Source organism: Macaca thibetana, chromosome 12 (assembly GCF_024542745.1).
Source record: "Macaca thibetana thibetana isolate TM-01 chromosome 12, ASM2454274v1, whole genome shotgun sequence".
Taxonomy (NCBI): Eukaryota; Metazoa; Chordata; class Mammalia; order Primates; family Cercopithecidae; genus Macaca; species Macaca thibetana.
The window spans coordinates 71,229,168-71,244,748 of record NC_065589.1 but is presented as its reverse complement, the minus strand read 5'-3'; the positions used below and the strand labels follow the sequence as shown (position 1 = coordinate 71,244,748).

The following is a 15,581-nucleotide window of genomic DNA, read 5'->3' as shown; positions in this document are numbered from 1 at the left end:
TTTAAGAAGCCATCATTATCTCCTCTCTCTTAACCACATAATAGGGGGTAGGAAAGTGAGAGTGCAGTATATACACCATGCTGAGTAGAAGGAACTTGCCTTGAATTTGTGAGCCCCTCAGCCTATTTTCTGTAATGCTCAGTGGCGAATCACTCTTAAGTGCTCCATCATTCACTAGGATATGTGCTTCATGCCAAAGGTTACCAGATTACAAAAGTATTCTAGGCTCAGAAGGGACTCATAATTCACCATCACCTTATTTTGACACTAAGAGAGAAAATATGTGCATCAAGACAAGTAGAGGTAATAATGAAAAAAAAACCTATATTAAGTTAACAATGCAGCAAACACTCCAAAGGGAAAAATACAGACTAGAACAATAATAAGGATAATAGAAAAGTAATGCTGTTAAATTATCAGAGACTTGCTGGTCAGCTCATTAACACTCCCCTGAGTGAAGATAGTTTCTTAAAGAGCTTCTCTTAGACATGGGAGGAAATGGGAAAGTCAAGATAGTTTCCAAAGTTGGAAGAAAATATTTTCTTATGCCAATGTTTCTAAAAGGGTCAAATACATTTCCCGAAGGTGAAGTGGAAATATTTAGAAAAAAATTAAAAACACAAGTGACTCAGAGCTGTTAACATGAGAAGAACGAACAATCTTAAGATTCCACAGGCAATCTGGTAGAAACCTCGTGAACTTAACCAAAGTGAAATCTTAGAGGGCCTCTGATTAAAATGTGGAAAAAATAATAACGATCCAATATTTATGAAAAGGTCCTGGGAAATATGTTCTTTGCATGGTAAGAAGGTCACAAGAATGTGTGTATTAAATTTTACATGTCATTTTAGCAAAGTTATAAACCAATCAAGTGACATTTACACAAGAACACTGAAAGTATAATTACTAGAAAGTTTCGTGCATTGCTATGGAGCCACAACTTTCTTTTCACAACATAATTTCATTAAAAACTTGTATGATGAGGATGTATATAACAGGGTTATCAACAAATGGCTACAGATGCTCTAGCTGATTACTTGGGACGTACTAGAGTTCCTGGAATATTTTGAGATGCCTGAACTGCTGGGTAGCAGAATACATTTTTAACCCCTTCAAATTCCTTCCTCTTCCAATTTGGTGTTTGCTACATCTTTTTGATGTTTTATACATTTGTTTAAGTCCCATGGTTTAATAGCTACTTTTTTCTTAACTATTTTTTTAATATAACATACATACAATAAAAAGGACCCATGTTGAGGGTAGAGGTCGATGAATGTTTTACAGATATGTAAATGTGTGTAACCCCCACCAGATGAAGAAATGAAAAAAAGCCTCCCCATGTCTCTTGCCATCAATACCCCTATACCTCAATAGCCACTATTCTGACATTTCATTAGTTTTACCTGATTTGCATTCTATATAAATGAAATCCTGCATTATGTCAATATATTAATTGTATTAAAATTTTGCAAACATTGGCATATTGAACTCAAATGTAAATCCAGATATGAATTTGTTCAACAAATTCATCTGTATATATTTCTACCCTCTCCTACAAACCATTATAAGAATTTTTAAAATGCAAATTCTCCCTTTCAAAAACACCCTGCAGCACGTACGCTTATTAGGATTCCTCCTCAGCCCTTCCAACTTAAAAAGTAGGAAGACATAGTGGTTTGAACTATGTAATGTCCAGGGTACAGTCTTTCTAATCAGTGCTGATAATGGGTTTCTTCAAAAAAGTGTTAAAAATAAAACAACAAAAACATGGGGGTTTTTTAGTTACATATTTTATATCTTAAAACATTTTTTAAAATTTTATTTGTTTAAGCAACAGGATGTCACTCTGTCACCCAGGCTGGAGTGCAATGGTGTGATTATAGCTCACTGCAGCCTCAAATGCCTGGATTCAAGCAATCCTCCTGCCCTCAGCCTCCCAAGTCGCTGGGCCTACAAGTGAGTGCCATCATACCTAATTTTTAAATTTTTTATAGAAATGGGGTTTTGTCATCTTGCCCAGTCTGGTCTCAAACTCCTGCGCTCAAGTGATCCTTCCACCTTGGCCTCCCAAAGTGCTGGGATTACAGGCAAGAGCCACTGTACCCACCTAAAAGCTATATTATCCAGTCAGCATATTTAGTGGTTTTCAGTGGGAAGGGGTATCTAGTCTGTTTTACTGCTGTAGAAGTCTCACATAATCTTAACATCTCTCCAATCCATCTGCTTTTCTTAATTCTCACTGATGATGCATTAGTTCATGCATTTATAAATGCTGGCTCTATCCAAAAGTCTTCCAGTTGCATTCCCTGCTTCCAGTCTCTACCTTACCTCTTTTCTCCACCTCTCATCCCTCTAGGCAAGCTATATCAATAAGGGTCTCAACAAGAAACAGAATTCACAAGATAGTTCATATGAAAATACTTTAATGAAAGGACGAGTTACAGAGGGGTGAGCAGGTAGTAAGGGAACAAACAAGAGATGATGAGGCACTCAGAGACTAGCTACAGAGGAGGTGTTCAAGAGATAAAAGGAGAACATAAAATCACCAGAGAGCCCGGCGAAAACTAGAGCCATGGAGAAAGAGCCATCTGGCAGCTACTATAGTCATGAAGGAATGAAGCTGTTGCCGGACATGTGACACTCAAAGAAGGAAGGAGCAAGGAAGAGACGCCCCAATTTCCCTTTCTACCCACTTTCTGATATCCTTGCCTTGGCCTTCTTTATGTCCAATCACAAGGCAGTCCTTAAAGAAACTGAGGTCAACCCTCAGAGGCATAGAGCTTAGCAGAGAAGGGCAGGAAATGAATCTGGGGGGCAAAGAAAATAACCAGCATGTTAGTCTTTCTCCAGACTACTTTGAAAGGTCAGCTACCTAAAATGCAAACCTTATCATACCATGCACCCGCTTAAAATCTATCAGTGGATTTACACAATCTGTAGGACTAAATCTAAACTGGGATGTGCGACTTTGCCCCTGCTTATGGCTTCATTTCCCAGTTCCCGTCTTAGCCTATGGCCACTGTGAATTATTTCCAGATTCACCAGCATTCTATGCTCTCACACCTCTGTCCTTTGTCCATATTTTTTTCCCTTCCCAAGGTACCTTTCTGAATCTGCTTGGCTAACTTCTTCTACTCAGCCTCTGAGAATCAAAGACTGAGCTCTAGAATCACCTCCTTCCAGAAGTTTCCTGAAAAGTTTTTCCAGGTGTTTCTATGACTTACCTAATCCCATCATTATAGAGATGCTCCTTGAGTTATGTCCTGATAAACCCATTTTAAGTCGAAAATATATGTTGAAAATTCATTTTACTCTAATAAGCCCATCGTAATGAGAAAAAAAAAATCGTAAGTTAAACTATCAGTCAGACGCCATCCATAATTAGTTGAGTGAGTGTCCTGTCTTTCTCCCTTGAGAAGAAGGATGTGCAGTTTTTTGTTTTGTTTTGTTTTGTTTTTTGAGGCAGGGTCTTGCTCTGTCTCCCAGACTGGAATGCAATTGTGCGATCTCAGCTCACTGTAACTTCCGCCTCCTAGGCGCAAGCCATCCTCCTGCCTCAGCCTCGTGAGTAGCTGGGACTACAGGCACACACCACACACCCTGCTAATTTTTTTATTTTTTGTAGAGACGGGGTTTCACCATGTTGCCCAGGCTGGTCTCTAACTCCTGAGCTCAGGTGATCTGCCTGCCTCGGCCTCCCAAAGTGTGGGATTACATCCGCGCCTGGTCCATTTTAGCTCTTAATACAGCACCCATCACCATTCCTGGCATATGGTAGGCAATCAATAATATATTTTTTCAAATTAATAAATGAAAACTAAATATTAGGAAAGAAGTAAGAAAATAACATAGCTATAAAGCTCTTTGAATGTTAGGTTATTGGGAAAAGCTGTGGAAAGCCAAGGATTTTCTTTCTCAAATTCATTTTTAGGATTTTTTTTCTATACGAAAGACCACAGATAATACAGAGAAAGGTAAGAAAAAGACCACAAACCCAATGACTTGGAATTTGAATCATAAAGGTTCATTCTAGACTTGGGCAATATCTAGAACTTCTAGAACAATCAGTTTTCTATAACATAGGAAAGATATTGCCTTGATGTTAGCTTTAACTCCTGCCAAATAATGCTTTAAATTATTTAAACTTTAAAAAGGTGTATCAACGCATACATTGCCGGTAAATTCATGTTCCAGTAACTTTTCTTTGTATGTTAAAAATCTAACAGTGGAAAACATTCTAGCTTGGTTTGAGAGTCTAATAGTACAAAATGCTTTATCTCCTAAAATTCTTTGAGAGAAAACCAAAATGCTACCACACTGCAACAAAATACTGAAGAATTATTTGCTATGTCGGTTGACATATTTTTATTTAGATTTTGCCTAAGATGCCACATGAAGCCTCTATAAGACATTTTTTCCCTAAAACTTACATACGTATGTACATATATATATGTTTTACATCCTAAAAAGTCTACTTCGTGTCTTCACCAAATGTGCAGCAGTGTGATTCACAGGTTCACCACTGGAAAATAGCCCTTCTTAAAATTCCGCCAATGTTGGGTCAAAGATCTTACACTACAACACATACTACACTGTGAGCACGGATCAATAGACGAGAATACAGAGAAGCTTCTCAACGGAAGAAGGCCTTGGAGTTGGAAACCTAAAGGAGGGGACACACTACATGTCCCAGCACACCTTGCAACGCCCAGCGACTGCAATTCCCAGAATGCACTGCTCGTCGCACGCAGATTTTCCTTGTTGCCGGGGCTTGTAGTTCTTCCCGGTCGTGTCAGTTTGTAAGGCAAGGGCGGTAGTTGGATTCCTGGCCCGAGGATATTAGGCGTAGTTTTCCAGTTTTTGGCAAAGCGGAAATACTTAAGGCCCCTGGGTTTGCTGGGTTCTTTATTTTATCTACCGGCTTCTGCTTTACGACAGGTAAGTCACGGAGGAGCTATAATTCCTCGTAGCAGGGCCCCACCTTTTATTTCTGGGAGCGACCTCGTTCTGGTGAGGATATTTGTCCCTAAGCTCTCGCCGTAGCAGCCGCCGCCCATCCCTCTTTGTGTGCTTTGGAAAGCTGCGGAGCTGGTGGTGGCTACAGTTGGTGTTGGGGGCTTAGGCGAGAGACGTTACCGGGAAGTTGCAAGCGGGAGGTTTCTTCCTCATCCAGTCACCTGGCAGGTGAGTTGACTGTTGATCCCTCAAGGCCTCCCCGCCTGTGTTCCACGTCGCAATTCGAAGGGCGGCTTGGCAGTTCCTGCTGACAGCCCCGCCCGGCCCGGCTTTGGGGAGGAAAGGCGGGGAGACCCGGGTGCGGTGACTCAGGGCGGCGCGGCGAGAGGAGTCCACTCCTTTCCCTTCTCGACCCTCCAGAGGCGGCCTGGGGAGCCTTGAGGCTTCTCCGGCGCCCACTGGCTTCTCCTGGACTCCCTGCCCTGGACCGCGCCCTCCTGGCGGTGACCCCAGGGGAGAAGGTGATTCCTTTTTGCCTTGCCCCATTTTACAAATTAAGGCCATCTCTACTTGCCTTTATAGGGTCTCCTCTCACCTTAAGTGTGATGGAAAGTCCCCGAACACGGAGGTTCTAGCACAAAACTCTAGAGTTTCTCTTCTCTTGAGTTTTAAGAACGTGAACATGTCAGTCATGGAGGAAGGCTCTGGCTTCTGTGAGGATGAGAGGATTGGTCAGCTATAGTTCAGCTGGTCAAGACTTTGTTGTTGGGCTTTAACTAAAAATGCGCTTGTTTTAATATCAATTAGTGTTGGTATATCTATTTTACAGTTGACGTTGAGCAAAGCATAATATGCCTAGCGTAGCATACAGTTACGTATGGAAGTTCTCTTCACCAGCCGTTTGGATGGAGCTGTTTAGAGGTGTAGAAAGGGTGGAATAAGAAACACTGTCACTTGCTTTTAGTTTGTTCAAACAAATACTGTGTATGTATTTCAGGGTCTGCCATGTCAACTTTTCATCCTTTTCGTATGCTTGAAAATTGTCAATTCGCTTGCCAGTCTTAATGGAGTTTAGTAGCTGAAATTTGCTTTATCCATTTGTTAGTAGGTGAATTTCTCCTCTTGACCGACTTACCTTTATTCAGATTTAACAATTGTGCTTTTTAAGAGATTTTCCCTAACCTCTGGGAATACAAAACTGTCAGAGGTTATTCTCCTAGTTTTCTTGATCTAAAGCATTTAATACTTCACTTGTACAGGGACATTGAAAGAGATTGATCATTAGGCAATAAGTCAATCCTGTGGAAAAGGTAACGAGTTCCTGGCTCCTGCCTTATGCTCAGCTGCTAGGCTACTTTAAAAAAAAAAAAATCCTAATTCATTGCTTCTTCCTAAAACTCAAGCTGAAGTAGTGTTAATGCAATTGGTTTTTGAAGCTCAGTTTGTAATTCTGTCTACCGTATCTATTATTCATTAGCCAGTGTCAATTGTAATGTTAAGATCCTTCTGCCGGATGTTGTGAAGACGACAAAAATAACTAAAAAACAGTCCCTGATTTCAAGTACATTACAATCTAATAGGGAACATTTCAGGTATGTCCACAAACAATTGTGCTAAAAGTGCCATCACAAGATATAGGTAAGGTGTTGTTGTGGAGAAATACAAAGTCATTTGATTTGATAGCTAATGATGGTAACTCTGGCATTTTGCTTGTCTTTAGTATTACTACAGCACTTTTAGAACTTACAGAAATTTTCAGTTTGACTTCCTATTGTTTTTTGTCAAGTTTCTATGAATGCAATAGAATTGGTAATAGTTTTGATCCCTGTCATATAGCTTAAGAGCTTCTAAATGCCAAACCTTGTCCTCTGTTTTAAGAGCCAGTTTTGACCTTTATCTTGGGTACCTACTATATTGTCATCAAAAACTTTGAGACATTGTGTATGCAAACATTAACGTGCTTACTATAGGCTAGCTACTGTGCTCTACTCTAGGTATATTATATATATTTGTTTATACATTTTTTAAGTCTTAGTAATAATATATATGCTTCCTTTATTTTATTTTTTTAAAAGTTTAGTTTTTAGAGACGCTCTGCTGCCTAAGCTGGAGTGCTTTGGCATGATCACGGCTCACTGCAGCCTTGACTTCCTGGGCTCCAGCAATCCTTCCAAGTAGTTGGGACTACAGGCACATGCCACCATGCCCCCCTAATTTTTTATTTTTCTTGCCTTTTTTTTTTTTTTTTTGGTAGAGATGGGGTCTTGCTGTGTTGCCCAGGCTGGTCTCAAACTCATGGCCTGAAAGCAGTCCTCCCACTTTAGCCTCCCAAAGTAAGCTACTGCCCAGCCCCATTATTTTAAAAGTAAGATTTTTGTGCTCTTTTGAGATAGCATTGAACTATATGGCCTTTTGGGACAGTTCTCTTCTTGGAACACTAGTTTTTTCAACTGTACTGCTTTTACTAATGTAACGATTACATGTTTCTAAGGTCACAAACATGTCAGACAAAAGTGAATTAAAGGCTGAGTTGGAACGTAAGAAGCAGCGACTGGCCCAAATCAGAGAGGAAAAGAAGAGAAAAGAAGAAGAAAGGAAAAAAAAAGAAGTATGTTTCATTTTTTTCTTAAATAAACAACATAAAGTAATTGTGTTTTATTTCACATATTTATGTATTTACATATAGATTGGTGCAAAAGTAATTGTGGTTAAAAGTAATGGCAAAAACTGCAGTTACTTTTGCACAAACCTAATAATTTCAGGATACTTAAAAATCTGGCAGTTCTGACTGCAGACATAGCACTATAAGTGAATCTTGAAAGAAGCAAGATATGTGAAAATGACAAAACTGATAAAATATTTTTAAAAACAATTTCATATAGATTGATGCATTTCTAAAATTTCATTTATAAAAGTTCAGTTTACATATTTAGTCTTCTAGGAGTATATTTATTATAAAGTAAGGTGCATCTGTATTTTTTTTTGTTTTGGGGTATTTTTTTTTTGAGACAGCGTCTCACTGTGTCACTCAGACTGGAGTGCAGTGGTGTGATCACAACTCACTGCAGCCTCAATCTCCCCTGACTCAGGTAATCCTTCCACTTCAGCCTCTGGAGTAGCTGGGACTACAGGCACATGTCACTATGCTAGGCTAATTTTTGTATTTTTTGTAGAGACGGGGTTTTGCCATGTTACCTAGGCTGGTCTCCAACCGCTGAGCTCAAACAGTCCTCCTACCTCAGCCTCCCAAAGTGTTGGGATTACAGGCGTGAGCCACCACACTCAGCCAAGAGGTCTATATTATAATAGCTCATAAATATGGTATATATATATCATAACTTAGTTTGGACTTTGAATTTATCTGAATATTTTGCTAGTCTGAACTGCTAATTTGTAAGAATGGATAATATTAATGGCAAATAAAATATACATAATAGATGATTTAATTGACTAAGGGATTTGTTCTTATCTCTTATGAGTTAGTCATTGAAATATTTTTACCGAGTAGTAGGTATGATGTTACCATAAAGGTGGACCAGGTACTTCTTTTGATTTTTTGTATCAGAAATATGCATCACGTTATATACAGCAAATGTACATAGACCCTGAGCTGGAGACATTTTACTTGTTCCTACATTGAAATATACTTTTATCCCTATGGAAACTCTTCAGACATATCTGTGTACTTTTACTGCAGATATCTTTTAAATAGCTAGCGTAAGGTACTTTTTCCTGTGTGTCTTTAGGCCCAAGTTTTTATATATGATAGCATAAATAATAGCCAAGACTGCCAGAACTATCTCTTGGGGACTAAGAGAAAAATAAGTAGTAGAAAAGTTGAAGGTACAATTTATGTGCAGCTTTACTATGATGCTGTAAAGGCCTGTAATTGAAGAATTTGCTAGTTTATTCTGCACCTTTCTGTGATACATTATAAGAGGGTTGGAGCTTTACATTAGCTATTAGATTAAAAGCTGACTGGTAGAAGCATGATTCAGGTTGGCAGAGCTATTCCAAAAAAATGTTTATAACCCTAAACATTTCTGTGCTGAGAGCAGATTTCATTTTTGTTTTCTAATGATGGCCATAACTGGCAAAAGTGGCTTCTAAGGGATATCTATTGCATGATTTATACCTAATTTAAAGTTTATAAAACTATTGAGTCACACAGACCAATGGGAGAAAACAAAGTTTATAAAAATGTTATAAGAGATAACACAATGATATTAAACTGTGAGTCTATTAATATATTTTTATCAACAGTGAAGCATCAGCTTGATACTACAACCTGTTTCGTTATTTTGATTAATTTTTCTGATGACTTTTAAGTCAAAATGGTATAGAATGTTATGGCTAACAAAATTCACTCCAGACAATGTCTAAGTAATAGTTGTCTAGTTGGCATAGGGATTTGAGATTTACATAAAAAAACTTTTCCTTGGAAAGCTTACATTTTACTTGAGATGTCTTGGATGATCTGAGAGTATTGAGGTTTATCTAGTTTAACCAGAAGATTGTGCTAAAACTATAAATGGCTGAGATAAAAGCTGGCAAAAATTTTCATAACAAAATGTTTTGTGCTATGCAAAAGTGAGTTTAATTTTACAAAACCCAATCCCAAATAAAATGAAGACATTGTACAGAAGTCTGTGATACTGGTTTTCAACAAATATTGTCATTTACTTAAAATTTGTTACCTCTTAAATAATTACACTTTAATTTTTTCATTGTATGTGATATTGTATCTAACCTTTTGTGCCACTTGGGGAAAATTGTCTATTATTCCTAACCATAGACAGCAATTTCATACTGTAGATAATTTGAAGTTGACTGTACTTTTTGAGTGTATCTGTTAGGAAAATTTTTGTGGAAACTCCTTGATTACATATAAAATAGAGCAGTTTAGTACATATCATTTGGAGGTTATTTACTAGAACTCTGTTGAGAATGATTTTCATTTAATGACTATAAAAAAACTTAACCTGTACTCAAAATTAAGTTCATGCCTTAAAAGTATACAGTGTTAGCATATTATTTAAAACATTTTTGCAAATAAATGTTTCATGCTATATGTAAACGTAAGTTTTTAACCTAAAAATTTTAGACTGATCAGAAGAAGGAAGCTGTTGCTCCTGTGCAAGAAGAATCAGATCTTGAAAAAAAAAGAAGAGAAGCTGAAGCATTGCTTCAAAGCATGGGGCTAACTCCAGAATCCCCCATTGGTAAGGTTAAGAATATATCCATTTATAAGAGATAGGCATAGATTCTGTTCAGCTCAGACATAACTGAGTGGGTTGACTTGATATATTTTACATATTTTCCTTGTGTCTCTAAAATTATTAATCTTATAATTTATTTGGAATTGTCTTTTTTCCAGATATGCTAGTACATGGTTATTTTATTTGTTCAAAAGAGCTGCAAGAGTAATTATTAACATATACTGAACTACCAATTGACTTCTCTTATTAAATCAGTAATTTATTTCAACAAACATTTGTTAAGCAAGTTTTGTGTGCTATACTGTGTTAAGCTCAAAGATAACTGGGATTCCTGATCTGAACTCTGTATTCCTTTCTGGAGATTAGAGAGAGATACAATCAAAATTATATTGTTAGTATGCAAAATATATTAATATTCAAAGGTACAGGATTGGAAGGATAAGCTTATAGCCTTCTGCTGTCATTGCTAATAAGGGAGATAATTTTGGTAGCTTATTTTGGCAGTGATTTGACTTAATCTTACTATTTTTCTGGGTTATTAATTTTGATAACAGTACTAGACGAAAAAAGCTGAAATAGTAGAGGTACACAGGCAATCTAGTTACATATCAGGAACAAATGCTTACTTAAAATAGTTCTGTGCTGGGTGCTGTTACATAGTAGTTTAGTTTAACATGGCCTTTATCCTTTAGAGACCTAACATTTTCGGGCTAGTTTGTGGACTTATTTTATCTAGTCCAGGGGACAAATACTGGAGATTGTAAATGCTCTATGCTTGTTGTGAAACTGCAACATAACTGTCCTTAGAGCTGATATTTCTAAAAGGTTTCAAGGTGAAAAGGCTGGCTACTCTTATGGTCAGCTTAATTATTTCTTTCAGCTCCTTTTCTTTTCTTGTAGAATTTGAAGACTGAAGTATATTAATTTTATGTATTTATTCAATAAGCTTATGTTGAATATGCAATTTTAAAAGTAAATGAATCAGAACACTTTTTTCTTGTAACTAAACCAAGTTGCTTGTTAGCCTTTGTTTGAGTTACCTTTTTTTTCTGTGCATTGGCTTTTGTTTTTCTCCTATAGGGTTTTTTTTCTTTTATGTTCTTCTTAAGACTTTAGTTTCACTGAACTCACTTGTTCATATTTCTTTTTTTCTTTCTTTTTGTTTTTTTTGAGACTGAGTCTCACTTTCTCTCCCAGGCTGGAGTGCAGTGGCACAATCTCAGCTCACTGCAACTGCCACCTCCTGGGTTCAAGCAATTCTTCTGCCTCAGCCTCCTGAGTAGCTGGGACTACAGGCTTGTGCCACCATGCCTGGCTAATTTTTGTACTTTTAGTAGAGACAGGGTTTCACCATATGGGCCAGGCTGGTCTCAAACTCCTGGCCTCATGATCTGCCCACCCTCAAAGTGTTCATATTTCCTAATTTATGGCTGGGTTAGTTCTTTGTGTTGCTATGAAGGAATACTGAGGTTGGTTAACTTATAAAGAAAAGAGGTGGCCGGGTGGGGTGGCTCATGCCTGTAATCCCAGCACTTTGGGAGGCTGACGTGGGCAGATCACCTGAGGTCGGGAGTTCGAGACTAGCCTGAGCAACACGGAGAAACCCCATCTCTACTAAAAATACAAAATTAGCCGGGCTTGGTGGCGCATGCCTATAATCCCAGCTACTTGGGAGGCTGAGGCAGGAGAATTGCTTGAACCCGGGAGGCAGAGGTTGTGGTGAGTGGAGATCTGGCCATTGTGCTCCAGCCTGGGCAACAGGAGTGAAACACCGTCTCAAAACAAGAAAAGAGGGTTAATTGGCTCATGGTTCTGCAAGCTTTTTAGGAAGCATGGTGCTGACTTCTTCTGATGAGGCCTCAGGAAGCTTCCAGTCATGGCAGAACGCAAAGGGGTGTCAGCATGTCTCATGCAGTGAGCAAGAGCAAGAGGTGGGGGAAGATGCCACACAGTTTTAAACGAAACCATGAGGGGTCCGCCCCCATGACCCAAGCAACTCCCAGTAGACCCCACTTCCAACACTGGGGATTATATCTCAACAAGAGATTTGGAGGGGATGTCCAAACTGTATCAATGGCCCATCTCCATCATTAATTCTTGAAAGACCATTCTTTAGGGTTTGTGTATGTGTCCCTCATTTCTCATATCTAATTCCATTCTCATTCCCACTAATGCATTAAGTGCCCGCTTTTGCAGTTTTTTTTGTTTGTTTTTCATTTTTTGTTTTGATTTTTGAGATGGAGTCTTGCCCTGTCGCCCAGACTGGAGTGCAATGGCGTGATCTCAGTTCACTGCAACCTCCACCTCCCGGGTTCAAGCGATTCTCCTGCCTCAGCCTCCCGAGTAGCTGGGATTACAGGCACATGCCACCACACCTGGCTAATTTTTTTATCTCTTTAGTATAGATGGGCTTTCACCATGTTGGCCAGGCTGGTCTCGAACTCCTGACCTCGTGATCCGCCCTCTTCGGCCTCCCTACGTGCTTGGATTACAGGCGTTAGTCACCATGCCCGGCCCACTTTTGAATTTTTAACATACATCCTAGTGGCTCAAGCCTGTAATCCCAGCACTTTGGGAGGCCGAGACGGGTGGATCACGAGGTCAGGAGATCGAAACCATCGTGGCTAACATGGTGAAACCCCGTCTCTACTAAAAAATACAAAAAAACTAGCCGGGCGAGGTGTCGGGCGCCTGTAGTCCCAGCTACTCGGGAGGCTGAGGCAGGAGAATGGCGTAAACCCGGGAGGCGGAGCTTGCAGTGAGCTGAGATCCGGCCACTGCACTCCAGCCTGGGCGACAGAGCGAGACTCCCTCTCAAAAAAAAAAAAAAAACATACATCCTTCAGATTATCCTCTGTTTTTCAAGGTTTCACATATCTGTGTATACACACTTTATATACATAAATGGCATAGTGCTGTATGTCTTTTGTTTATTCCATGTTGCTATATACAAATTTAGTATTTATTTCTAATACACTGTATCCTATTATGTACCACATTTTACTTATCCATTCCCCCAGTGCTATGCACTCAGTTTCCTTTTGTCTCTTTGCTTTACCATCATAAACAACACTGCAGAAAGTATGTGTTTTTTCCCTTGAGAACTGTGGAATACTTTCTCTGGGGTGTATGCCCAAGAATTGACTTGCTGTGTTATTGTATATAAGACTTAGCTTAATTAGGTTCTGCATATCACTCTCCAGAATGGCTACAAAGTTTAGCCTCCCATTACCAGTGCCTGAAAAAGTAACTGCTTTACCATATTCACGTCATGACTGGATGTTATCCAGCTTTCTAATTTTTGCTAACTTGAATATAAAGTGGTACATCGAAATGTTTTAATATACATTTATCTGATTACAGTGAGATTGACCACCTCTTTATATATCTTTTAACCATTCAAGTTTTCCCTTCTGCGAATTGCATATTCATATCCTTCTCCCCATTTACTACAATTGAGGTTCTTTATCTTCTGATTTGTAGGCATTCTTTGTGTATTTTGTATATTTTAGGGAGGACTTTTGTCTGTTTTAGTCTTTTAAAAAACCCTTCTCCTAATCTGTTACCTGTTAACTGTTTATAGTATTCTTCATTGAACAGAATCCTTTATTTTGGTATGGTCAAATCCTTCATTTTGATATGGTCAAATCTAGCAATTACAGGCTAAGTATTCCTAATGCAAAAATTCAGCATTCAGAATGCCCCAAAATCTGAAACATTTTAAGTATTGACACTCTAATCTGAAAAATTTCAGCATTTCAGAATGTCCCCAGGCTGGAAATCTCTCAAACAAGCTTTTAAGCACCTACAGCTGGGACTGACACTAATTTTTTGTAAAGTAGAACGGGGTTTCACTGATTAGAGAATTTCAGATTTCAGATTTTTAAGTTAGGATACTGAACTGCTAGGTATAATGCAAATATTGCAAAATCCAAAATAATCTATCACCTTTGGTCCCAAGCGTTTTGGATAGGGGATACTCAACCTGTATGACCCTTTTTTGTGTGCTTTTGGTCTTTTTAAAAAGAAATCCTTTCCTATGTTGTGGATGCAAATATATTTTTCTGTGTTTTTCATATTAATTTTATAGTTGTACCCTTCACATGTAGATATTTGGGTTATATTTTTTAAAATATGAGGTAGGGATCCAACCTAATTTTTCTCTGTATAGTTAGCTAATTTTCTCAATGCCATTTATTAGTCTATCTTTCCCGCCCCACTGAGGTCTGATGCCAACTTTGTCATACAGTAAATTCCCATATATTTCTGGGCTCTATTTTCACTATGGATCTATTTGTTTGATTCTACACAACCCAGTTTTAATTACTGTACCTTTGTGTTATATTCTAATATCTGGTATAGAAAATCACCCCCTGTGTTCCTTTTACAAAATAGTCCTAGGTTTGCAAACATTTTTCTTCCCCTCAAGAAATTTGGTTTGTTTCCCTCCAAAGTGTTGCTATACCATACATACATTGCGTTGCTATATGTTTTTATTTTTTGAATTTTTATTACTATTTTTTGAGACAAGGTCTTGCTCTGTCACCTAGGCTGGAATGCAATGGTGCAACCATGTCTTGCTATAGCCTCAACCTCCCAGGCTCAAGTGATCCTCTCACCTCAGCCTCCTAAGTAGCTGGGACCATAGGTGCACACCACCATGCCCAACTAATTTTTTTTTTTTTTTTTTTTTTGTAGAGATGGGGTCTCACTGTGCTGCTAGGGCTGGCCTTGAACTCCTGGGCTCAAGCGATCCTTCAGCCTTGGCCTCCCAAGGTGCTGGGATTATAGGCATGAGCCACTATACCCTTCCTAATTTTAAAAAATCTAGAATATTCTCCACACACATACTACTTTTTGCCTCATGATATCTACTTGTTGAAGAGGGTGGGCCAATTGGTTTGTAGACTGTCTCCCCTCCTGGGTTTGTCTGATGGCATTCTCACATTTAGCTTTTATCCCTTATATTTCCTTTGAACTGGAAGTTAGATTAAAAAGCTTGATTTTGATCTAATTCATACTGTGCGTGGTGGTTCACACCTGTCATCCCATTGCTTTGGGAGGCTGAGGTGGGTGGATCGCTTAAGCCCAGGAGTTCAAGACCAGCGTGGGCAATATGGCAAGACCCTGTCTCTACAAAAAAAAAAAAAAAAATTAGCCAGACATGATAGCAGGCACCTATAGTCCCAGCTACTGTGGAGGTTGAGGTGGGAGGATCAATTGAGTTTGCAAGGTTGAGGTGCTGGCCGTGATCGCACTACTCAACTCCAGCCTGGGAGACACAGTAAGACCCTATCAAAAAAAAGAAAAGAAAATAAGCTTGATTCACTTTAGGCTGAACTTTTTTGGCAAGAAAATCTCATAAGTGATGTTGTGTCCTTCATATTGTATCACATCAGTAGCACA

General features: G+C 38.8%; 1 protein-coding gene across 9 annotated transcripts in view; it reads left to right on the top strand.

Annotated features, from left to right (window-relative positions):
* The window catches only part of DYNC1I2 (dynein cytoplasmic 1 intermediate chain 2), a 176,991-nt gene that overhangs the window by 112,160 nt on the left and 49,250 nt on the right, over positions 1-15,581 (top strand). For 5 of the 9 annotated variants that reach the window (XM_050751342.1, XM_050751341.1, XM_050751338.1 and 2 more), the window contains exons 1-3: positions 4,764-4,938; positions 7,448-7,564; positions 10,061-10,178. In XM_050751342.1, coding sequence (XP_050607299.1) covers positions 7,457-7,564; positions 10,061-10,178 — 226 coding nt within the window. In that variant the 5' untranslated portion in view covers positions 4,764-4,938; positions 7,448-7,456. Of the gene's footprint in view, positions 1-4,763; positions 4,939-5,069; positions 5,185-5,265; positions 5,478-7,447; positions 7,565-10,060; positions 10,179-15,581 lie in introns of those variants that run through there. The other 4 variants (XM_050751340.1, XM_050751336.1, XM_050751335.1 and 1 more) reach the window with 3 other exon arrangements.